The sequence below is a fragment of the Schistocerca gregaria genome, chromosome 10, assembly GCF_023897955.1.
Source record: "Schistocerca gregaria isolate iqSchGreg1 chromosome 10, iqSchGreg1.2, whole genome shotgun sequence".
Lineage (NCBI taxonomy): Eukaryota > Metazoa > Arthropoda > Insecta > Orthoptera > Acrididae > Schistocerca > Schistocerca gregaria.
In genome coordinates, this window is record NC_064929.1 from 193123534 (window position 1) to 193148625 (window position 25092).

Here is a 25092-nt window from a genome sequence, read left to right on the forward strand (position 1 = left end):
CCACAAATGTGTGGAATCATGCTGAGTTGTTTAGTAATGTTTCTGCTGAACATTTTCAGCACCACCTGTGAACTGTTGACCTATGGAATGTTCAGTACATTGTTTTTCATAATAATAATTTAGTAACCGGTTTTCTGTATTTTCAAAAAAAAAAAAAAGAGTGAATTGCCTGCGTGTTGTTTACAAGACCTGGGGCCTCTTCTTATTTTGGCCACCGTGTATATCTGTCATTCCCTACACCCCTCATCTCCATTCGATTGGAGTTTAATTTTGTAACATGTTTTCACAGATTACAACTAGAAATAGAATTCATTAAATTTCCTCAGCCAACATGTTCCCAGATAAATGATAGCATACTTGTTTTTTCCAGACTGGACGTGTCAGGTTGCATAGGTCTCGGCAGAGCCTTCGTCCCCTGCCTCATCGGGCTACCGAGACTTCGCACATTGGTGATGGAACAATTGGATTTTCGGAAGTTACGACCAGGTCTGAGCAGTATCCTCGAACTGTCCAGTGTACGCTGCCTGATATTCAGCTATTCCCTCGTTACTGGAGTGCCATTTGCCAAGTTTCCAAGAAAACTTGTCAGTCTCAGGTAAGGAACTACATCCACATGAGCATTTTGCATTTAACACAAAAGTGGTAGGTAGAGGGTTGACAGAACTGCTGTCAGACTATTTTCCTACCATTCCATTATCAAATAATACATGTGAAAAATGAACACCTTAACATTCCCCTTTAAGTTCCGACTTCTTTTATTTTATAAGGGACAGTTAAAACGTTTGTTTGAAGGCTGGGCATTTCAGAATCGGTACAACAATTGGGCAGAATCACAGTGAGCATTGAGGCAATCGTCCCACCGATGCACCGTGTTGAAGATAAGTGCTTGGTAAAACACTGTGCCCTATTGCATGAAAATGTACATAACTGCCTGCTGCACATCCTTTTCGGACACTATTCGTCGACCCTCTGAGTTCTTTTTTGAGGGATCAGAGGTGTCTTAATTGCATGGAGAAAGACCAGGACTATAGGGCGAGTGCTCGAGTGTCTCCCACTTGAGTTGACGTAACTTCTACGGTGCAACATTTGTGGTATGGGAAAGTGCATTATCATGATGCAGCAGCACCCCTTGTCACAGTCTTCCACAGTGGAGGTTTTCGACAGATGCGATACCGTATAAACACACACACACACACACACACACACACACACACACACACAAGGAGTTCTTTATATATTCTTCAAGAGAAATTATCATAGCTGTATTATATTTGCTACACACACACACACACACACACACACACACACACACACACACACACACACAAGGAGTTCTTTATATATTCTTCAAGAGAAATTATCATAGCTGTATTATATTTGCTTAAAGCAATAACTACCCAAAGAAGAAAGAAAGTCCTTCATAGCTGCATACAAGGCCATGGCTGAGCAACAAAAATATAAATATAGTGACTCGATATTGTGACAGGACGGAGAACTACTCAGGAACCTGTAGACACAGGCTAACAGCCATCAACAGCAAGTCACTGAGTGTGAACAGGAGGAAAACAGCACAAGACAACAGACAACGGAGACATCACTGCAGAGTAGTAAGTCCTAATGTGTAATCCCAACTGACAACCTAGGGTGTAGCAAATATTAAACAATCAATGGGTTATGATAACAATACACGAGAGAAGTGCAATCACAACAGGACAGAGTCTCTGCACTGCCAGCTTTATGTGGCAGCCAAAAGCACTTGTCAGCCGGCAAGATGGGCACACCGTAGTGACCTGTGCTGCAGCAGCAACACTAACACTCATAGAAGTGCTGCATAGTTCCTGTCATAAAAATCCATGTCTTCTGGTGACCTTTCAAAATTGCTATGCTGCAATACCAGATTTTGTGTTTGACAAAATTCAAGGGACCTAGTTGGCATACACTTCTTTTTATAGCCCAGCTCTGTATTAACAATCTCTTACAACACAGTTCTTGAAATATCTGGAAAGAATGGTTGCAGTCCACTAATTGTGAAATGCCTGTCTTCTTGCATTTTCTTTGTTTCGATCTTGCTTTGAGTCTGTCAGTCACCATTGAAGGCTGGTATGAGCGACTTTTGTCATGAATTCTTCTGTCTGCAATTAAACATAATACACCAGTTCTGAACTGATGCATCATTCATCACATTACTGTAAACCTCAGTTATCAGTCCATAAATTTGCAAAAATCCTCATTTCATTGTCTTGAACCAATCATGAAATATGACAATTGTTTGGACCACATGATTCTCGATGTGCAGGGACAGAATTGTCTTGCTGCACGTGACCGTCTGGCAAATATAAAAACTAATAACACAAGAATGAAATGAAATACCATTCTTCTCCCACTTTTAAATAAAATTACCAATACACGAAGTTTAAACAATGTGGTTTTACCACCACAAACTCTTTAAATTTTTCTGCAGTGCTCTTTACTTAATTTGATGTACCACAGTAACTATTGCAAATAACAAAAAGGAATTCAGTACTTTATTTAGACACGATATCACTCTGTAAGATGTGGAAATATCGCATTCTTTCACAAACAGTTTTCTTAAAATCGAGGAAAAAATGCAGCAGTCCAAGTATGTAAGCCAGGCAAAAAATCCATCTTTTGTTAACCACTGTAGACCAATCAGTCTCACTAATCTGCTTTGCAAATTTCTGTAGAGAATTGTGGATCATAAAAAATTTTGTCCAGCTATCACTGTGACTTCCTGAATAGGCAGTCAACAACTGATCACATTGTCCTGTTGGAATTGGCAGCCCGGCATGCTTTTACCAACCACCTATTTGAACCTTGGTCTCCCTGTACCATTTTTATGTCTTAGACTTCCCTCTATAACCTAACTGATAATTCCTGAAAAGCTCAGAATGTGATCTCTCGACCATAACTTCCTTTTTTCCCCGCAGTTCAATATCATTCCTCTTCATTAGGTATATGATTAATCTTTAGCGTTCTTTGGCAGAACCACACTCCAGAAATTACTGTTATTTTCTTCTCTGAACTGTTCACTGTCCATGTTTCCCTTATGTGCAAGGCTACACTGAAGACAAATTCCTCCAGAAAAGATTTCCCGCCTGTCATATTTGTATTCAGTGCTCAAATTTTTGTTTGCAGAAGTGCATTTTATATCCTCTCTGTCACTGTCTGCTATTTTACTGCCCAAATAGCAAAACTTGTTTGATACTTTTAGTATCTCATTTCCTATTATTATACTCCCAAGATCGCTTGATTTAATTCAACTGTGTTCCATTAACTTTGTTTTATTTTTTGTTGATGTTCATCTCATAACCTCTTTTCAAGGTGATGTCAAGTCTGTTCAACTGTTCTTCCCAGTCTTTTGCTGTCTGACAGAGCTACTGTGGTGTCAACAGCAATTTGCAAAAGTTTTATTTCTTCTAGCAGGACTTTAATTCCCCTTTCCAAATGTGTCTTGATTTCCTTCACAGCTTGCTCTACATACATATTGAATAACATCAGGGATAGGGTACAACCCTGTCTTTCTTAATTTTCCACTACAGCTACATGCACCTTACTGATGTCTTTTTTCCAAATGCATAAAGCTGCAGTATCACCTGGAATCGCCATATCTTGACCATACTCCGTCGCTAGGATTTCAGAGGCAATTTCTGTCTCATATACGGAAGAACAGCATCATTCAGGGATTGCTGTTAAGTGTTACAGTATTCCTTATGGCCATCAATGGAATTGTGTAATCAGTGAGTGTGATGGGTACACTTGTTCTCTGTGTTGAGAACTTTTGCATTTGTTTCAGCTCCTTCTGTGACTTCAGCTGAGCATTAACTTCAAGCAGCTGTACAGAAGTCTTCTTGGGTTCTCTTTCGTTGCTTTCAGTTTTCCCCTCACTAAAACTCAGAAGGTGCCTTTTTGTTATCACATCATGCTCAATTGAGACAGGAGTTCTGTTTGGAGAATGAATGCCTTGAGGATGCAGTACTGTTTTTTGGTTCCTCTCTTAAGGGGGAATGTAATGGAAAATGTAAACATTTATTAAAAAATCATTAAAGCCATATTTATTAATGCACAAACATAAAAATTTGATTGTGTCAAGCAAAAAAGCTGTGTTTTAACGGAAAAATATTATAAAATATGCAGGATTAATATTTTTGCAGAAATTTTAATTTTTAATTTTTTATTGTCTTTTTTATAAAAAGACATAACTCCAATTCTAATCGTGCAATTAATCTGAAAATTTTATTGTAGTGTCCTGAGAAGGTTGTTGTTGTTGTGGTCTTCAGTCCTAAGACTGGTTTGCTGCAATTCTCCATGCTACTCTATCCTGTGCAAGTTTCTTCATCTCCCAGTACCTACTGCAAGCTACATCCTTCTGAATCTGCTTAGTGTATTCATCTCTTGGTCTCCCTCTATGATTTTTACCCTCCACGCTGCCCTCCAATGCTAAATTTGTGATCTCTTGATGCCTCAAAACAAATCCTACCAACTGATCCCTTCTTCTAGTCAAGTTGTGCCACAAACTTCTCTTCTCCCCAATCCTATTCAATACCTCCTCATTACTTACATGATCTACCCATCTAATCTTCAGCATTCCTCTGTAGCACCACATTTCGAAAGCTTCTATTCTCTTCTTGTCCAACCTATTTATCGTCCATGTTTCACTTCCATACATGGCTACACTCCAAACAAATACTTTCAGAAACGACTTCCTGACACTTAAATCTATATTCGATGTTAACAAATTTCTCTTCTTCAGAAACGCTTTCCTTGCCATTGCCAGTCTATATTTTATATCCTCTCTACTTCGACCATCATCAGTTATTTTGCTCCCCAAATAGCAAGACTCCCTTACTACTTTAAGTGTGTCATTTCCTAATCTAATTCCCTCAGCATCAATTCGACTACATTCCATTATCCTCGTTTTGCTTTTGTTGATGTTCATCTTATATTCTCCTTTCAAGACACTATTCATTCCGTTCAACTGCTCTTCCAAGTCCTTTGCTGTCTCTGACAGAGTTACAATGTCATCGGCGAACCTCAAAGTTTTTATTTCTTCTCCATGGATTTTAATACCTACTCCGAATTTTTCTTTTGTTTCCTTCTCTGCTTGCTCAATATACAGATTGAATAATATCGGGGAGAGAGTACAACCCTGTCTCACGCCCTTCCCAACCACTGCTTCCCTTTCATGTCCCTCAACTCTTATAACTGCCATCTGGTTTCTGTACAAATTGTAAATAGTCTTTCGCTCCCTGTATTTTACCCCTGCCACCTTCAGAATTTGAAAGAGAGTATTCCAGTCAACATTGTCAAAAGCTTTCTCTAAGTCTACAAATGCTAGAAACGTAGGTTTGCCCTTCCTTAATCTAGCTTCTAAGATAAGTCGTAGGGTCAGTATTGCCTCAGGTGTTCCAACATTTCTATGGAATCCAAACTGATCTTCCCCGAGGTCGGATTCTACTAGTTTTTCCATTCGTCTGTAAAGAATTCGCGTTTAGTATTTTGTAGCTGTGACTTATTAAACTGATAGTTCAGTAATTTCCACATCTGTCAACACCTGCTTTCTTCGGGATTGGAATTATTATATTCTTCTTCAAGTCTGAGGGTATTTTGCCTGTCTCATACATCTTGCTCACCAGATGGTAGAGTTTTGTCAGGACTGGCTCTCCCAAGGCCGTCAGTAGTTCCAATGGAATGTTGTCTACTCCAGGGGCCATGTTTCAACTCAGGTCTTTCAGCGCTCTGTCAAACTCTTCACGCAGTATCATGTCTCCCATTTCATCTTCATCTACATCCTCTTCCATTTTCATAATATTGTCCTCAAGTACATCGCCCTTCTATAGACCCTCTATATACTCCTTCCACCTATCTGCTTTCCCTTCTTTGCTTACAACTGGGTTTCCATCTAAGCTCTTGATATTCATACAAGTGGTTCTCTTATCTCCAAAGGTCTCTCTAATTTTCCTGTAGGCAGTATCTATCTTACTCCTAGTGAGATAAGCCTCTACATCCTTACATTTGTCCTCTAGCCATCCCTGCTCAGCCATTTTGCACTTCCTGTTGATCTCATTTTTGAGACATTTGTATACTTTTTTGCCTGCATTTTTATATTTTCTCCTTTCATCTATTAAATTCAATATTTCTTCTGTTACCCAAGGATTTCTACTAGCCCTCGTCTTTTTACCTACTTGATCCTCTGCTGCCTTCACTACTTCATCCCTCAAAGCTACCCATTCTTCTTCTACGGTGTTTCTTTCCCTCATTCCTGTCAATTGTTCCTTTATGCTCTCCCTGAAACTCTGTACAACCTCTGGTTCTTTCAGCTTATCCAGGTCCCATCTCCTTAAATTCCCACCTTTTTGCAGTTTCTTCAGTTTTAATCTACAGGTCATAAGCAATAGATTGTGGTCAAAGTCCATATCTGCCCCTGGAAATGTCTTACAATTTAAAACCTGGTTCCTAAATCTCTGTCTTACCATTATATAATCTATCTGAAACCTGTCAGTATCTCCAGGCTGCTTCTATGTATACGGCCTTCTTTTATGATTCTTGAACCAAGTGTTAGCTATGATTAAGTTGTGCTCTGTGCAAAATTCTGCCAGGCGGCTTCCTCGTTAATTTCTTAGCTCCAATCCATATTCACCTACTACGTTTCCTTCTCTCCCTTTTCCTGCTACCGAATTCCAGTCACCCATGACTATTAAATTTTCGTCACCCTTCACTATCTGAATAATTTCTTTTATTTGATCATACATTTCTTCGTCACCTGCAGAGCTAGTTGGCATATAAACTTGTACTACTGTAGTAGGTGTGGGCTTCGTATCTATCTTGGCCACAATAATGCGTTCACTATGCTGTTTGTAGTAGCTTACCCGCAGTCCTATTTTTCTATTCATTATTAAATCTACTCCTGCATCACCTCTATGTGATTTTGTGTTTATAACCCTGTAGTCACCTGACCAGAAGTCTTGTTCCTCCTGCCACCGAACTTCACTAATTCCCACTATATCTAACTTTAACCTATCCATTTCCCTTTTTAAATTTTCTAACCTACCTGCCCGATTAAGGGATCTGACATTCCATGCTCCTATCCGTAGAACGCCAGTTTTCTTTCTCCTGATAATGACATCCTCTTGAGTATTCCCCACCCGGAGATATGAAATGGGGACTATTTTACCTCCGGAATATTTTCCCCAAGAGGACGCCATCATCATTTAATCATATAGTAAAGCTGCATGCCCTTGCGAAAAATTACGGCCGTAGTTTCCCCCTTGCTTTCAGCCGTTAGCAGTACCAGCACAGCAAGGCCGTTTTGGTTATTGTTACAAGGCCAGATCAGTCAATCATCCAGACTGTTGCCCTTGCAACTACTGAAAAGGCTGCTGCCCCTCTTCAGGAACCACACGTTTGTGTGGCCTCTCAACAGATACCCCTCCATTGTGGTTGCATCTATGGTACAGCTATCTGTATTGCTGAGGCACGCAAGCCTCCCCACCACGGCTAGGTCCATGATTCATGGGGAGGGGGGGAGAGGTTATAAGACCACTGAACTACAGTTATTAATTTATGGTACGAATTGTATCATTAACAGAGTTTTTAATTTTGCACATCCAAAATTCTTGAGAAAAGGCTTCTAATAACATAAAAACTTTAAACAGAGAAAATGAGGTTCAAGGATTTTCTTCTTATACTTCTACATGTAATAAACTTAGCTCAATTTTAAAATTGTCCTTACTGATACTCCTCATCCTCCAGGTTTCTCTTCTCTCCTCTTTGAATGTGCCTGGCCTGTATTTGCAGGTAAGACACTGATCTGTTGGTTTTCTTGACCCTGCTCTCCTCAATGGTGTAAAATGCTTTTGTTGTAAACACATCAGGACCTACACCAACTCTCTTCAGTACTTCAGTTCTGCCATTATTTCTATTATTGTAACATAAAACTGCACTGTTGACACCTATTTTGAGTACTTTAAGTCCACAGAATGTCCTTTTTTAGCATCTAATCCAAATTAAATTATTGAGGTTTTCATTTGCATTTTGTGTCTTAATGTGAAGACACTTCCTCAGTAAATCAGGGTTTGCAAGAAACCTGAATGTGGGCTTAATTGCGTTAATAACAGGTTCTGGCAATGAATTTTTACGAGAATAAATCTCATTTCTATTATTGAACATGCACCAATCATCTTTTGGACACAGATTGTGCATTGTTGTTTGGTCAGTGGAAAGCTTGTGGAAAAACAATTGCCCACACAGTATGCCTCATTGCCTCTAAATAATATGTTTTTCTTCTTAGATTTCCCATAAAATAACTAAAGAGAATTAATTTCTTTCAGAGTAAGCCTGCCTTTTCCTCCTAGCAGTTTTCCAGCCTCAAGTACTTCACCTTTCTTCTCTTTCAGCAAGTGATGAGGCCTACCACCAAGCCTCTTTTCGATGTGGCCAAAACATTCCAACTTTTCTATTGTTATATTTTACAGATTTTTATCTATTACAGCTTTGAATGAAGTGTAACACTTCTGACACTAAATGTAACTGGGTTTTCTCTTTTGGTGCTAGTCAATTGTCAGGATGAGCATTACTGCAAAGGGCATTTCATTCTAAAGCATTATCTCAGGGTGAAAATACTAAATAAATTAATTTTTCTCTCTTAACAACATGTGGGCAGGGTGGGTTCTTCCTTGGCTCAGGTATGAGGTAGAATGAAACAGCATTTTTACAAAAGGTAACTTTTATTGAAAGTTTTGTACAACTGTTTCCTTACTGGATGTTCTGGCTTGGAGAGTGGCAGCTGTGTCGTTTGCGAAGCCTTCTGCTGTGGCAGCAGCGGCGTCTGATTACGTGTGGCGGTGTGTATCTCATGTCATCGTCTCGCCCAGTTGACTGGAGATGCTCATCGTGCTGTGGCCCGTTTAGTTATTGAGAACGAAGTCGTGAATCTGGTGGTGATACCTTGGATGTGGTGTCCCAGTGTTTCCCTTCTCTGTCGGCTGCTTGTGTCAGTGTTGTACGTCGGCCAGCGGAGCGGCGCGGCGGGGGAAGGCCAGTGCCCCGAACTCGAACAACGGACTCCCGCTTGCCAGTCTTTAGCTGTCAGATCTCCATCCCAGCTCACAGGTGACTGCTGATGCGAGGCCATCTCCTTCCCATCCTCACGAGTCACCCGGGTACGTAAAAATCAGTCTTCTTATACCTTTTAACTTCTGTCTTCTGGCGCCGAGGCTGCTCCTTGCTATTCCATTACAGTGGCGGACTTAGTGCGTCTGTGTATGATGTAGTCTCTTCTTGCATGACGGTCTTCAGCACCAAAACTGACTGAAAACTACTGCTACTCTCGTCGGGCCCACTGCGTCTTGCATATTTATTCACTTCATTTCACTGGAGGTGAACGACCTCACGGTCATTGCCTCTTCTGTCACATTGAGAAGGTTCTCGAAGAATCTTCTTAACGTCAGTCATTGGTTCTTGGAATGTAGGCGAGGGCCTTTGACCACATGCGACAATTGAGAAACACGTGAGCCGGTCGGGCGATGCCCTGATGGATGAATCGACAGCTTCCGCTTATGTGGGGAGGGCGATGTCTTCTCCTGAACTTACGAGCACTGGCTGTTGCCACGGGTGCTCTGCCTGCTGTATGGCAGTATGTAATTCTTCTAAACTAAACTAAGTTTTTCATTTATTTTCTAATTTCTACTTCACTTCATATTGGTTTAACTAATTTATTTACCTATCTTAAGTACCACTCAACATTCCTCCACTCTTCGGAGAAATTCGCCCCCGAATTTACCACTCAACATTCCTCCACTCTTCAGACGCAAAAGCACTAACTCAAGCAATGAAAACGATGAAAATACTTTAGCACTCTACGCTCGTGAATGACATAGTTCACACATAAATCGTAATAATAAGTGTGACAATGAATAAACAAAAATAGAGTTTTCACTTAGAAACTTACATAGCAACACCTTTTTAATCTACCCTATATTAATGCAAGAATATCTATTCTACAGTATTGTTTATTTTAACATGAGACTGTTTAAGAAAGACTGAAGTTCAATAAACAAAATTAATTCACTAATGTTCAAAAGTAACCACTGAAGTACACCAGTTAAGAGTGTGGTACCCAGTTAACAGGGATTTGATGAAGTGGTATATTATTATTATTATTATTATTATTATTATTATTATTATTATTATTATTATTTGGCTTATTTTTTGTCTTAAATAAAAGAAAACTGTACAAATCAGAAACACCAACACAAAGGTTCCAGATATACCCGTTCCCAGCATTATAATTTTAGTTCGGTGCTCACTTTTTAATTTTAAGACATGTTGCATCATAACATTGGCATCAGTTTTGCCTTGCTGTGAGTTTATGAACATATCTAATGACTTCAGAAGTGAACTGTCAAGGGAGCCATTGAGGTAGGATAGGTTTTGTGTAGGAAATGCTTGGATGGCGTTTTCTGGCCAATAAATTAGAGGGTAGGATGAATTAACATTAGTTGTACCAGTGATTCTTGCAGGTAAATGAAAATTCGCTCCTGAGATGGAACATAATGTGCCATTAATTATCAGCCCGCTTCGATAAAGTTCAAAATGTTGTAATGTTGTAGCTACACCGTTCAGTAATCTAACTGATATTTTTGTGCACAGGCACAAAAATATCAGTTAGATTACTGACTGCATATAACCAGTTATTTTCTACTTGCTCAGAAAAAAAAAAGTCATGATGTGAAAGTTAACTGCAGCAGCCTCAATGCCCCCATTTGAGCCACTATAATTTTTAGAGAATGCTACTGCCTGCTGTTCTTGCCACAGTTTCTCACTGTCTTCATTGTTGGACATTTTCTTCGTTGCACACTGATGGCAGTATTTAGACATAATTTCTACATCTAAAACTTTATGTGAGTCAGTACCAATAACAGCTGCAACTGCATACAGAGATGTGTGGCCCCTTTCCATACAGGTCCCATATCACACACACAGGTCACTAACATTTGTAAGAGATTCATTGTCATGAATATCTATCCCAAGATCTATTTATTTTTGGTTTATTTCTACCAATCCATCCACTGATTGCGTCATAGAAACTTTGGCAGTACTGCATACAGCATCAGACATTTATTATTTTTTCAAACCTTGTATGAGGTGGAAGTATGTTCAGAAAACCACACAATAAATCACCTCCTTCCCTGCATTTCCAAGGCATCTCATAGCATATGCTAACCTACAATTGCTTTCATAGGTCAGTGTCATTTTTTTTTTTATATAAGGAAAATGAAGATTCATAGCCACACAAATGACAAATTAATTTAAAATAACAAGCTATTTCCACTCATCTTTCTTCAACAACAATCATGCATTCTGTATTTTCACAGCTAACAGATGAACATGAAAACTTTATAGCTTGGCAGAGAAGCTCTAAATCAGTGACTGAATCCAGTGGAATCCATATCCGTATCAACATCATTCATGCACCTCCTGCCCCAAGTTTCAATGTTGAAGCTGAGAGCTTATGTTCTTCATTTCGAGCTGCTTCCTCTTTTTTGTTGTTAAACTGATTTCCATGAAAAAAAAAAGCAAGCCTTCACACTGACAAAAATTCTGCTGAAGCAAGCAGTTTCCCAAATGTCGGAAAAGGTGGGAGTGGCTGCCAGTGCAGAGCTAATCAGTGTAACAATTTAAAGGCATTTCTAAAGCTATCATGATAAAATTCACACACATCATAGATTGAACTGTGTAGATCAAGAAAATATTATTTTTGAAAAATTGATTTTTTTGGACCAAAATCCATTACATCCCCCCTTAAAATAAATGCTGTTATTCTATATGTCAGCTTACAACATGTTGTATGAGGAAGCTTAATTTTCCCACATTTTTAACCACATGTCTTGGGGGTGCAAATTGTTTTACTGTCCTAAACTCCTTTAGGGCACTGATTTTGTATGAACTAAACTATAGATGCCAGATGTTTGTTTCAGCAGCAATGTCTCTTTGATCCAGTTTGCCATTGTGTGGTAAGGCTAGTCTCTGTACAAGCCCCATTGATTGTCATCTTGCCTTTGGAATTTCAGTGCTGGCAACTGCTGTTCAGTTCCGTATCATTGTCTTCATCTTCTTCTTCTTCTTCGTTTTCCTTTTTATGGGGCTAGGTGTAACATCTGCTCTATGTTAATGGACCATCATTATTTGTGCTATATCTTCTCGGATTTCCGGGGACTTTTTTTCCTCCTCATGATCCTTCCATTATCTCCATATTTAATATATGAGAAACTATCAGCCTCAATTGCGGTAATGAAACCAACCTTTACCTGGGTTTATGCCAAATAATTTAGCCTTCTTCAGAAGATATACCTGAATCTATAATTTGTCTTGGGCATGGACTAGAAATAAAACTAAAACAGCCTGAATACGCATTTTAAACATTTTAAAAATGTGGTACATAAGTATTAAGTCAACATCAAGACTTAACTTAAGCTCTGGCATGCGCCTCGTCTCCATGGACGCTGTGCAGTGGGCCTCTGGAGCTCACGTGAAACTAAGTAGGACTAGGTAACGCACTGCAAATCAACATGGCAGGTAACATTGTGCATGTCTAACTCTAGAGGCTATCTATGCCCTGGAATGGTCCCATTATTCAGTGGTGTTTGTGTGGACCCCAGCACATGTCTGCGAGGTTCGCAGAAGAGCTTCTGTGAATTTTGGAAGGTAGGAGACGAGGTACTGGCAGAGTTGAAGCTGTGGTGACGGCTTGTGAGTTGTGCTTGGGTAGCTCAGTTGGCAGAGCACTTGCCCACAAAAGGCAAAGGTCCCGAGTTCGAGTCTCGGTCCGGTGCAAAGTTTTAATCTGTCATGAAGTTTCATATCATCGCACACTCCACTGCAGAGTGAAAATCTCATTTAGGTGGGACCTTTGTTTTCTCCAGCTACTGGACATGGTTTATTGTTTGAGGGATGTAAGAGATTCTAGTTAACAGAGGGGCTAATTCACCCACAATTTTGGTGTAGAGTCTGATAGGGATTCCATTGGGGCCCTGGAGTTTTGTTCAGTTTTAACAATTTCAGCTGTTTGTCACTGACACTAACATCTATTTCACTCATCTTCTTAGTGGTATGAGAATTAAATTGGGGCAATGCTACTGTAAAGGAACATTTGAAAACAGAATTAAACATTTCTGCTTTGGCTTTGCAACCCTGTATTTCAGTTCCTGTCTTGCCCATGAGTGACTCCACGCGGTGCCACTAACTTAAACACCCAGAATTTCTTAATTTGTGAAACATCATTTCGACAGTATTCTGCTACAGTAGTCACTGAAGGCTTCATGCATTACTCTCTTGACTATGAAACTTGTTTCATTCAGCATCTCTCTGTCTATACCCCTAAACTTATTTTTTTGCACCTTTTCTTCTGTAGCCTTTGTTTCTTTAAGTTTCTTTACTGTGACTGCATAGCAAGGGGGGGGGGGGGGGGGTGTCTCTCCCACCATGAACTGTTTTGCTGTGTACATATCTATCCTGTGCAAGGTCTATTTTTTTTTAAATTTGGACCATAGTTCCCCTATGTGCTCTTGTCCCACGCTAAAAGCTTCAAGTTTCTCATTGAGGTGTGACATCACTCCTTTTTTATCTCTCGTGTTTAAAGTTGCCCTTTGTACTTGGGTAATCATAGTTGATATAACTGCCATATGATCACTGATACCAGTTTCGATGTGGTCTTCCTCAAAGAGGTCAGGTCTGTTTGCTACCATTAGATCTAAATATATCTGTCATGATTGGAATTCTGAACTACCTGTTGTAGGTAGTGTCCAGCATTTAGTAATCTTTTACTGGATGTCTTCTCATGCCCACCTCTAACAAAACGATACCTGTCCCAATTGATTGTTTGATGATTAAAGTTTCCTCCAATGATTATAGTACAATTAGAAAACTTATGCACAAATGAACTGAGGTTTTCTTTAAAGCTTCTGGTTACATCAGGAGGTGAGTCTGGTGCTTGATAGAAGGACACTATTAAAATTTTATGCCTACCCTTGACACTGAGTCCTGCCCAAGCCACCTGATGTGCAGCTTCAGTTTCTGTCTCAGTGGATTTGACTTTCTTGTCTACTTTGACAAATGCTCCACCTCCATTACTCATGTTGCTGTCCTTTCAGTATACTCTTAAATTTTCTCCAAAGATCTCACTACTGTCAACTTCAGGTTTTAACTAGCTTTCTGTGCATAGTATTATATGAGCTTTAGTGCTTTTTAAGAGTGCTTCAAACTGGCACTTGATTGCAAATACTTTGGCAGATAACCACTAGAATTTTAATACTTTCACTGTGGCAGGCATTTATTTTGATCTTGCACTGATACTTCTGGGTTTCCTACAGCTATCATAATCTGGATTGGATGTAGAGTTGCCTAATCTAAAAAGCTCTTTTGTTGCACCCCACACACAGCTACCTGGTTAGCAGTCTCTGATGTGTAGTGCACACCTGATCTGTTTAAGGAGACCCTACAACTGTCAACCCTATAGCGCAAGTCTAGGAACTCACAGCCTAACTTGTCACAGAGAATGTGATTCAAGCCTTCTACTCGACTCAGAACCAGAAGTCCACAGTCAGCTCTGGGGACAATGCTGCAAATTGTGAGCTTTGTTGAAACTTTGTGGGCAAGGCTGATATTCTCATCTGTCTCTGCAAGTCATTGGAATGATTAAAGTATGACTTCAAAGCCCAGAGAACAGGTGACATTTGTTGAGATTGGATTCCATTAGGAAATTTGTGCACCACAACCACACAAGTACTGCAAACCAGGGAAACTCCGGCATTGGTTGTGTAAATTTTAAGCTATTTTTTTTTTATTATTGCATATATATTTCAATCAGACTGCTCATCTTCAGTGCTAAAATGAAATAAATCACACAGTCAAACCTAGACAATCAATGCATAAACATCTATCAATATGCAATAGAAAACATCGAGTTTCGCAAGGGAACATGCATACTAAGACTAAATCCAATGGACTTTTATAATAATGCACCAAATATAACTTCAAACATAGGTGTTAATAGTGAAAAGATTGTAATTGAGCCAGCTGCTTACAAAAACTTATGCAGCTAAGCTCCATGTTTGTAAGGACACCATCAGTACCCTCTGTATTGAATATATTTATAGTACAGAGTATTTGTGTTGTGATAGTGCCACGACATTTAACAGTGCCGCCACGACAGTACGCACAAACGGCGATAGAGGCGCTCCGCAAATCAGATGAGCGCGGGAGCGCCACCTAGCTACGAACGGTACCGGCCGCATGTCACGGCATGGCAGTCGAATACGAGAGACTGAGTTGTAATCATGTGATCAGCTATTGTTTCTAAGAGAGAGTGTGAAAATCCACGCAATTATTGTGATTAAAGGTTATAACACTTTTTGGCGACGAGGATGGGATATTTTCACCGCGTTGTGGATTTGCGTGTTCGTGACGGGGCAAACATGGAACAGCTTATGCAAGCGCTCATTGAACAACAAACACAGCTGACGGCAGCGATTCAGGCGTTGTCGACGTCGCTTACTCATCGTCTGTCTTCCTCTTCTCCGCCTCCATTCCCTCCTTACGACGAGGCCGCTGAAGACTGGGAGAATTATGAGAAGCGTTTGCGGCAACACTTCTTGGCTTTCGGCGTTGTCGACGCTCCTATGTGTAAGTCGTTATTTCTATCTTGGATTTCCCCTCGGGTCTATCAGCTGCTATCTCAGTTAGCCCCTCTGCGGGAACCAGCCTCCCTGTCCTTCCAAGAAATGTGTGACTTATTGTCTACCTATTATCGAACAAACACCCACGTCATTGCCGCCCGCGTGGCGTTCTACCGGTGTCGTAAACAGCCCCATCAATCTTACCGGGCTTGGGCGGCGGAACTACATGGCCTGAGTAGGAAATGTCAGTTTGTCACGGACACTCATCACGAGTCTTATGCGGATTCAATGGTTAGGGATGCTATTCTACGGCTTGCTCCTGATAAAGAAGTTCGGCAACGTGCCCTACAACTGCCAAACCCGTCGTTGTCGGAAGTTCTAAGCATCGCTCAATCCTTTGAAGTGTCTCACGCTGCTGGCGCGCAAATAGACGCGTGGTGTGATGTAGGCGCTGTACAGTCAACTCTCGACAAGGACAATTTGCCTGTTGCACAGGAGAACGAAGATGTGGCGGCGGTTCACTCGCGTAAACAACGTCGCGTTGGGCCGCAACGCTCGCAGCGAAACCAGCAACCACAGAAGCCGGTTCGTTCCGCGCTTCCTTCTTGCCCCCGTTGTTTCGTACAGCACGACAGGGCAGCGTGTCCAAAACGTTGGGCCACGTGTAATTCATGTAGGAAAAAAGGCCACATTGCTTCTGTGTGTCAGTCCCATAAAGTTCCTGTCGACGAGGACGAGGCGTCGGACATGGATGTTCACTGTGTGATTTCTCAAACAAATAAGTTGTTTGTTACTGTTCGTGTTCTGAATAAAGACATCCGCATGCAAGTGGACACTGGCTCTGCAGTAACTCTCATTAATTCTCGCACGTATTTGGCGTTGGGCTCCCCTCCTTTGTCTCCAGTTACGCGCAATCTGAGGACTTATAATCAGCAGAAAATTCCTATCATGGGCCAGTTTGATGCTTCCACTGCCTACAAGTCTGTTGTTCGGCCCCTCACGTTTTATGTGGTGGATCATGCGGGCACTGAAAACCTGTTCGGTTATGATGCTTTCCAGTTGTTTGGGTTCTCCATTGATGATGATGTGCACCTCATATCTGAGGACATTCCGTATCAACAGCTTGATGGATTGTGTTGTGAATTTTCGTCCGTGTTCTCTGCTGGTCTGGGTTGTGCCAAGGATTTTGCAGCCCACATTACTCTTAAACCTACGGCTCGCCCTAAGTTTTTCCGGGCACGCCCTATTCCAGTGGCGTTGCGTGCACCTGTCAAGGCTGAGCTAGACAGGTTAACAGCTTCAGGGATTCTCCTTCCGGTTACCTCCAGCGAATGGGCATCGCCGATCGTGGTGGTTTCTAAACCAAACGGGAGTCTGCGATTGTGTGGTGACTTTAAAGCCACTGTCAACGCTCAGAGCGTCATTGACACTTATCCTCTTCCTCGTCCTGAGGAGTTGTTTACCAAGCTCGCTGGGGGCCAGTTCTTTTCCAAACTTGACTTATCGGAGGCGTACCATCAGTTGCCGTTGGACGCTCCTTCCAAGGAATTTCTCGTTATCAACACTCCTTGTGGGTTGTATCAGTACCAGCGATTACCATTTGGCGTCGCTAGCGCACCGGCCATTTTTCAGCGGTTTTTGGAACAGCTCACGGCTTCTGTTCCCGGCTGCATAAACTATCTGGATGACATTGTTGTCACGGGAGCCTCCACTGCGGAGCACCTTCGTAATTTACGTTCACTGTTTCGAGTTTTGCATTCGGCTGGGTTGAGGTGCAATCTGGACAAGTCACAGTTCTTCCAACACTCCATTGAGTATCTTGGTTTCCAGTTGTCCCGTGAGGGCATACGCCCTCTCCGTGAGCACGTTGCGGCCATTAACGCTCTACCCCGGCCGTCTACGGTCAAAGAACTTCAGGCGTTTCTAGGCAAGATTGCTTATTATCACAAATTCATTCCATCCGCAGCAGCGGTAGCTTATCCTCTGCATCAGCTGTTACGCAAAAACGTCCCCTTCTGTTGGTCCGACGGGTGTGAGCAGGCTTTTGTCCGCCTGAAGGCTTATTTGCAGTCGGCGCCTTGTCTTGCCACATTCCGTCCGGGTCAGCACTTGGTTCTGGCGACTGATGCGTCACAGTATGGCCTAGGGGCTGTTCTCGCCCATCGGTATGAGGATGGGTCGGAACGACCCATTGCCTATGCTTCCAAGACCCTCAACGAGGCGCAACGGCGTTACTCTCAAATCGAAAAGGAGGCGCTCGCTATCATTTATGCTCTAAAAAAGTTCAGCGTTTTTTTGTATGGTTCTAAGTTTCACCTCATCACCGACCACAAACCGCTGGTCTCTCTGTTCAGCCCCTCGGCATCACTTCCGGATAAGGCAGCTCACCGCCTGCAACGTTGGGCCTTATACCTGTCTCGTTTTCATTATGAGATTCACTATCGCCCCACGGCCCAGCACGCAAACGCGGATGCATTGTCGCGATTGCCGATGGGCCCCGACCCTGTTTTCGATCGCGATGAACTCCTCTGTTTCCACATTGATGAGGAAGAACGTCGTGCAGTCGAGGGCTTTCCACTTACAGGTTCGCAGGTCGCGTCAGCTACTGCGCGGGACCCGGTCCTGCGTCGGGTGATCGGTTTTGTTCAACGAGGTTGGCCAGACAGGACCGGGGGCCGGGCATCGGATCCCCTTCGCAACTACCATGCCTTGCGCCTTCGTCTGTCTGTTCGTGATGGTGTTGTTCTTCTGGCCACGGATGGCGCATCTCCACGGGTCGTGGTGCCAGCCTCTCTTCGCAAAGATGTTCTCAAACTGTTGCACGGAGGCCATTGGGGTATTTCTCGGACTAAGTCCCTGGCCCGCAGGCACGTTTATTGGCCCGGCATTGATTCGGACATCGCCCACATGGTTGCTGCATGTGGCCAGTGTGCTCAACAACTGGCGGCACCTCGTACAATGCCCTCTCCGTGGCCTGATCCAGCTCAGCCATGGGAACGGGTGCACGCCGACTTTGCTGGCCCCTTCCTCGGTACTTATTGGCTACTGTTGATTGACGCCTTCTCGAAGTTTCCATTTGTTGTTAGATGTCCGTCGCCCACCACTGCGGCGACGACGCTGGCTTTGTCCAAAATCTTTGCGCTAGAAGGTCTTCCATCCACGATCGTCACGGACAATGGCCCTCAGTTCTCTTCGCAGGCCTTCCGTGATTTTTGTACTGGACAAGGGATTCATCATGTTACCGCACCTCCCTTCCATCCGCAATCGAATGGGGAGGTCGAGCGCCTTGTCCGCACTTTCAAATGCCAGATGAAAAAATTCCTTAGTGATTTTTCCACAGATGACGCCCTGCTGCAATTTCTGAGTTCTTATCGCTTCACGCCTCTGGGTGATCGCAGCCCTGCTGAACTCTTGCATGGCCGCCAACCGCGCACTCTACTGCACCTGCTTCACCCTGTCAGGCCTTGTACTGTGTTCCCTAGTGCGGGAAAATACTCGGTGGGCGCCGACGTGTGGGCACGAGGGTATGGATCTCGCCCTAAATGGATTCCAGGAGTGGTCAAGGCTCTTCGTGGCCGCCGGCTTTGTGAAATCCGTACGGGCGACGGCACGGTTGTTCGCCATTACGACCAGATGCGCCCACGAGTGGTGGCCACACCTGTGCCACCGCCCCATCCTTCGCCTCCACCAGCCCGAGACGCCAGTCCTGTCGCTGCTGCCGATCTACCGTCCGTGTTGATGCAGCCGCCGTCGCTGCCGCTTCCAAGTACTCCGGAACCGGCCCCAGTCGCGACGCCGCCTTCTCCGGGACCCATCTCGCTGGAGCACACTCCCAGGTCAATGACACCTATGGATGCTGCTCCGGAGTTTTCACCCATCATCTCATCCAGGAGGCACGTTCCTCGCACGAGCTTCCGTCCTGGACATTTTCGACCATACTCCCGTGTCTCTGCGCGGGATCTCCTCGGGGCCTCACAAGAGGCCATGGATGTCTCTGCGCTGTCCATGTCTCCAAGGAAGTGAGTGTTTATTTTTTTCAAGGGGGGAAAAGTGTTGTGATAGTGCCACGACATTTAACAGTGCCGCCACGACAGTACGCACAAACGGCGATAGAGGCGCTCCGCAAATCAGATGAGCGCGGGAGCGCCACCTAGCTACGAACGGTACCGGCCGCATGTCACGGCATGGCAGTCGAATACGAGAGACTGAGTTGTAATCATGTGATCAGCTATTGTTTCTAAGAGAGAGTGTGAAAATCCACGCAATTATTGTGATTAAAGGTTATAACAATTTGTTAGTACATCTGAAGAAACTAGGTTGTACAGAGATTTATATTAATCAAAATACAGAATAGAGTTAAAAATATCACATCTTGTCAAAAAAAAAATAGTGCAAAATTATACAAACACAAACCATTTCAAATTGCTTGTGTACCAATAGACCTGTCTTTTCTAGAAATATGTGTTAACAAAATCATGATCTTAGTAACACTGTAGCAGATATTAAAAATACATATCTTTCTTATTAAAATATTTTGTCCACCTTGAACTGAAACCCAAAACAAGATCACTCAACTATGCTCTCTGGTGTGTCAAATCCAAATAAATCTATTTCAATTTCATTTTGCAAAATTATTTACACACTAGTGTGAAAAAGTTACAGATGCAAGAACTTCTATTCTTTCAGTAAACCAGTATGCTGACCAATAGATGTATTGATACAGTTTGCTTTTTGTGATGTTAATATTAACTGTTTATACTAACAAATGTAAATTATGAAAAATATTGTAACCTACACTGATGTTACTGATCATTAGAAATAAAGCATGTATCAAGTCAGCAAAACAAAGGTGTACAGATAATCTGTACGGTAAACTTCTCATATTGTGAGCAACTATAGAACCACTGTATAAGCACCCAAAGATGTGTTGACATTTTCCTGGGAGACTGATGGACTTCTAATTTTTAAACTTCAGCAGCCAGACAGCCCATGAATAACTCCGAGGGGACACGGTCAGGCGGTTTTTGACTGCAGAATATCACCATCTCTGAGGAGTTCGAGATATCTGCCCTTAATCCCTGTATGTAACAATTTAAGCTGTGATGTTAAATCTGGGAGAGCATGCCACATGGCAACCAGATGTGCCACAAAATTAGATCTCTCCACTGTACCTTCTCTGTCTAAAGCCACATGCTCACAATACCTCACCTCTAGCTTTCTTCCTGTTAGTCCTATATCAATAGCATTATATTCAGCACTTGAGAAGTTATAGACTCCTGATTCCTGCAAATAGCTGAATATGTGGATGTTATTGACTAAGAGGTTTCTGTAAGGAAACCACTATATTTTGTTTCTTAAAAACTGAAGCTGTTCTCATGCTACTAGTCCCATAATACAGCAAAGTGGTATTTCTTAGCTTGCTCTACATTATTTTCAGGATTCTTTTTTTGCTCTTTGCAATTTTGTTGTACATGTTCATTGGGATAATTATTTTTTCCAGCAGTATCCTGTATTATTTTAATTTCTGACTCACAGTCTGAGTTCGACAAAGGCAATTTAAAAATTCTGTTAAAGGCAAAAATGGAGAAAGGCTTTCTTATGTGAATAGTGATAATTAGAATTAGTCTAGAATAGCATCTCTATATGTTGCTTTTCTGAAGATTCCGAATACATGCCTGCTATTATCATTCTTTATAGTTAGATGCAGAAAACTGATAGAGCCCATTGTGCCAATTTCCATTGCGAAGACAATTTTTTCATGAAGACAATTTAATTCGTTCAGAATTTCATCAATATCGGACCTATTGCCTTTGATAAGCAAGAGTGTATCACCTGCATATCTGTAATAATAGGTTACCTTCTTAACATGATTGATGAAGATATCTGCTAGAAAAACCTGATATGGCACTTCCCATGCTAATACCATTTTTATATATATTTTTCCGTCAACTAAAGCTGTAATTCGATGGTTTGAAAGGAGTTGTGTGTTCCAAATATGTACATTGTACAGAAGAGTAGTCTCACAAAGTCATCATTAACTTGCATTATTACACTTGCGTCTTTTGCAGCCTTTTACCCTCTTTCTTTCCCTGTTCACTCTCTTTCTGCCTTGTTTATACTCTTTCTCTCCTTTTCATTTTGTCTCTCTTTTGTCACCTTCTTTCAGATTATTTTCTAACACTGATTTTGTGTGTAAATAAGAACCTGCACATAAGTAATTGCTATCTGCCAGCAATACTATTGTGCAAACATGTGTCATATAGAGATATTTCTGTTGGATAGAATCATTGTAACATTAACAATAGTATTTCCATTTGTGTCGCAGGAAGCTGATAATCAAAGGGTGTCGAGGTGACCCTAAAGTTGTTGATGGTCTGAGTGAGCAGATGCCCAGTCTTGAAGTCCACGGCACCATTGAAGAGGAGGAGCCAGTTTACAACATGGAGGATCACGAGAGTGATGAGGAACTTGCAGAGGAAGAGAATGCCGGACCTGGTGATGTAGGTGAAGCACGTAATAACAGTTTGGAGAGTGATGAAGATGGTGACGGTTATAGTACCAGTATCAGTAGCAGTGATAATGAGTGAAATAACAGTATTTGGGCTGAAAACAGCCTATTGCTTCCCTTTCTAGATGATACAATATTTAAAGGGAACTGTAACTCTTAATACCAACTACATCTTGGCTTGACCTGTGTAACTGGATGAAAATTTAATACTCCTCAACTATTGTTACTGGGCTGTGTGTGTCATAGTGGACTCTTAAGCTGTCTAGTGCTGTGAAACCCAAGATTGCTTTTTATAACATTGTTATTAAGTTGACATTCCAGTAAAATTGTAATAATTATGATAAAAACTGTTTTGAAGTAAGATAATTACAAATATGTTTAAGGAACATGCAGGGGGAATATAATCATGTACAGTAATGTTGTTTCAGTTTCTGTTGCAATGATTGTTGTTGTGGTCTTCAGTTCAGAGACTGGTTTGTTGCAACTCTCCCATGCTACTCTATCCTGTGCAAGCTTCTTCATCTCCCAGTACCTGCTACAACCTACAATTTTTACCCTCCACACTGCCCTCCAATACTAAATTGGTGATCCCTTGATGCCTCAGAACATGCCCTACCAACCGATCCCTCCTTCTAGTCACATTGGATTTCAAATATCTTTTATTTATTTGAAGTGATAAAATGGCAACGTTAATGATCCAGCAACTCTAAAATAGCACACGCACAGAATTAGAATGTACTGTGTAGGAAACAGCTAAGAAGAATGCGTGTGACTGCAGATGGTCTTTGGTCCTGGTCACCAGATAAATACCACCTTACTGTGAAATGCCATTGGTAGTCTTGTATTTTGTTGTGGTCTTCTAGTTTCTTTTATTTTATATACACCACTGTTAGAGGAAAAGTCTAGTGACCATAGATGAAGATGTCACACCTCTGTTGTAAGCTAAAGCAGATGGATAAGCCCTACCACAGGTAATGTTTTGACTGAATGAAATAAAGGTGGGTTGTGATGAAAACATACGTCACTTCAGTAGTTACATGCACGCGCGCACACGCACACACACACACACACACACACACACACACACACACACACACACACACACACACACACAGAGAGAGAGAGAGAGAGAGAGAGAGAGAGAGAGAGAGAGAGAGAGAGAGATTATTCTGCATGTATCAGTATGCTGAAGAGGTAAGACAGTTTAATTCAATCACAGTTCTAATGTTGATGTAATTGCATCTGGAAACAGCATTTTACAATGATGCATACTCTATCATACATGCATACAACATTTGTCGAAATCTAGCGGTAAAGATAAGAGACATTAATTGATCATGTAATTACCAATATACAACAATACAGAAAATAATTACAGGTCAGTCAGTCATTGCTGAACACCATGAGGCCTTAATAGAGGTATCAGACAGGAAAAAATCTTTAGAACAAAAAAAGCAAATTCTGACGTAATGAATACGAAGTACTCCTCATGAGACAAAAAGTTTGTTCCTTCTCCCAACAAATGAACCAGAATTAGTAAAAATGATACAGATTTAAAAAAGAAAAGAAAAAGGAGTAAAGTGATCACTATTTTCAAAGCATGCAGCAAGGAAGGTCCAGAAAATTATTGACCAGTATTTATTACACCTGTCTTTATATGGTGGACACCATATACATGTATTTTGTTGGTATTTTTTATTTGCTCCATTAAATTGTACATGTGCAGTACAGCACATCCGATATTGGACAGACCAATGCAAGTATGTCTTCATGTTTACCTGATATTATCTGTGTATTAATAAATACAATTTTTTCAGCTCTGGCTTATAATTATACCATGTTAACTGGAAAATTACAATTGAAAATATGAATAAACTAATATTAATAAAGTCCGTCTTTACATGATACAAGAAAATAGTCATGGTTTCACAATATTTTTGTAAGTGGTGAAGATTGTGGTTTGTACCCTTCATATTAACTCTGTTGGGTTGTAAAAGATTTTCTAGATTTTAGAAGCAACATGTTAATAGTTATTCTTTTGATATTGTTGTAAATTTTTTAGATCAGTTATTACTTTAAATTGTTTTAGTAACTTTTTGCAAATAATTTTACTGTGGTGTTATGTTCCTTTTGGCATAAACTGGTTATTATTTTGAGCATGTAAAAGTCAGTTTTTTGCCTTGTTTTATTATGATATTCATTAAGATGACAATGATGAAGATTTTAATTTTTGAGAAGGGCACTAGGATTTGTTTTTGCATATTTCTTAATAAACATTGCACTTTCAAAAAGATGAATATATGGAAGAGGAAGACTCCCCATCCTTCTAAACATAGTCTGCAGGGTTTGTTCCTTTTTATTCCAACCATGATTCTCACTATTCTTTTTTGCATATTTAAGAGTCTTAGAGAAGATGGCAAGCTACCCCAGATAGTGATCCCATTCTTCAGAACAAAATGTATATTAGCACAGTAAACAATCAGACAGTCCTTATGACAAGTTTTCAAGTACTATCATTAAAAAGCATGTAGTGCTTAGTCTCTTAAATATGCTGTCAATGAGAATATACCATCTAAGGAACAAGATCCTCTGATATTTTGGTTTAGCAACACATCTTATCTTCTTTGTCTGATATCTGAATTTTGATATCCTCTTTCCATTTTCTCTTCTCTTGATATGAAAATTTAGTGCTACTGTTATACTTTCATTATGTTTGTTTTAGCTGAACCAGTTTACAACTCTTGTTAATGTCTCTTTTTTTGTTGTCTGTAACATTTATGCCAACTAAAATGCTTGCTTGTCATCTGCAAACTGGATAGTGCTGTTAGTGTTGGGTTAATAATAGGTCATTTATATGCTAACGGCCTTGCCACAGTAGTAACACTGGTTCCC

The 25092-nt window shown here is 41.2% G+C and overlaps 1 protein-coding gene across 1 annotated transcript in view; it reads left to right on the plus strand.

Annotated features, from left to right (window-relative positions):
- Positions 1-24493, plus strand: part of LOC126293297 (uncharacterized) — a 104238-nt gene extending 79745 nt beyond the window's left edge. The window contains exons 7-8 of the mRNA XM_049986428.1: positions 371-595; positions 22018-24493. Of these exons, the coding sequence (XP_049842385.1) occupies positions 371-595; positions 22018-22279 (487 nt within the window). The 3' untranslated portion in view covers positions 22280-24493. The remainder of the gene's footprint in view (positions 1-370; positions 596-22017) is intronic.
- The last annotated feature ends 599 nt before the right edge of the window (positions 24494-25092 follow it).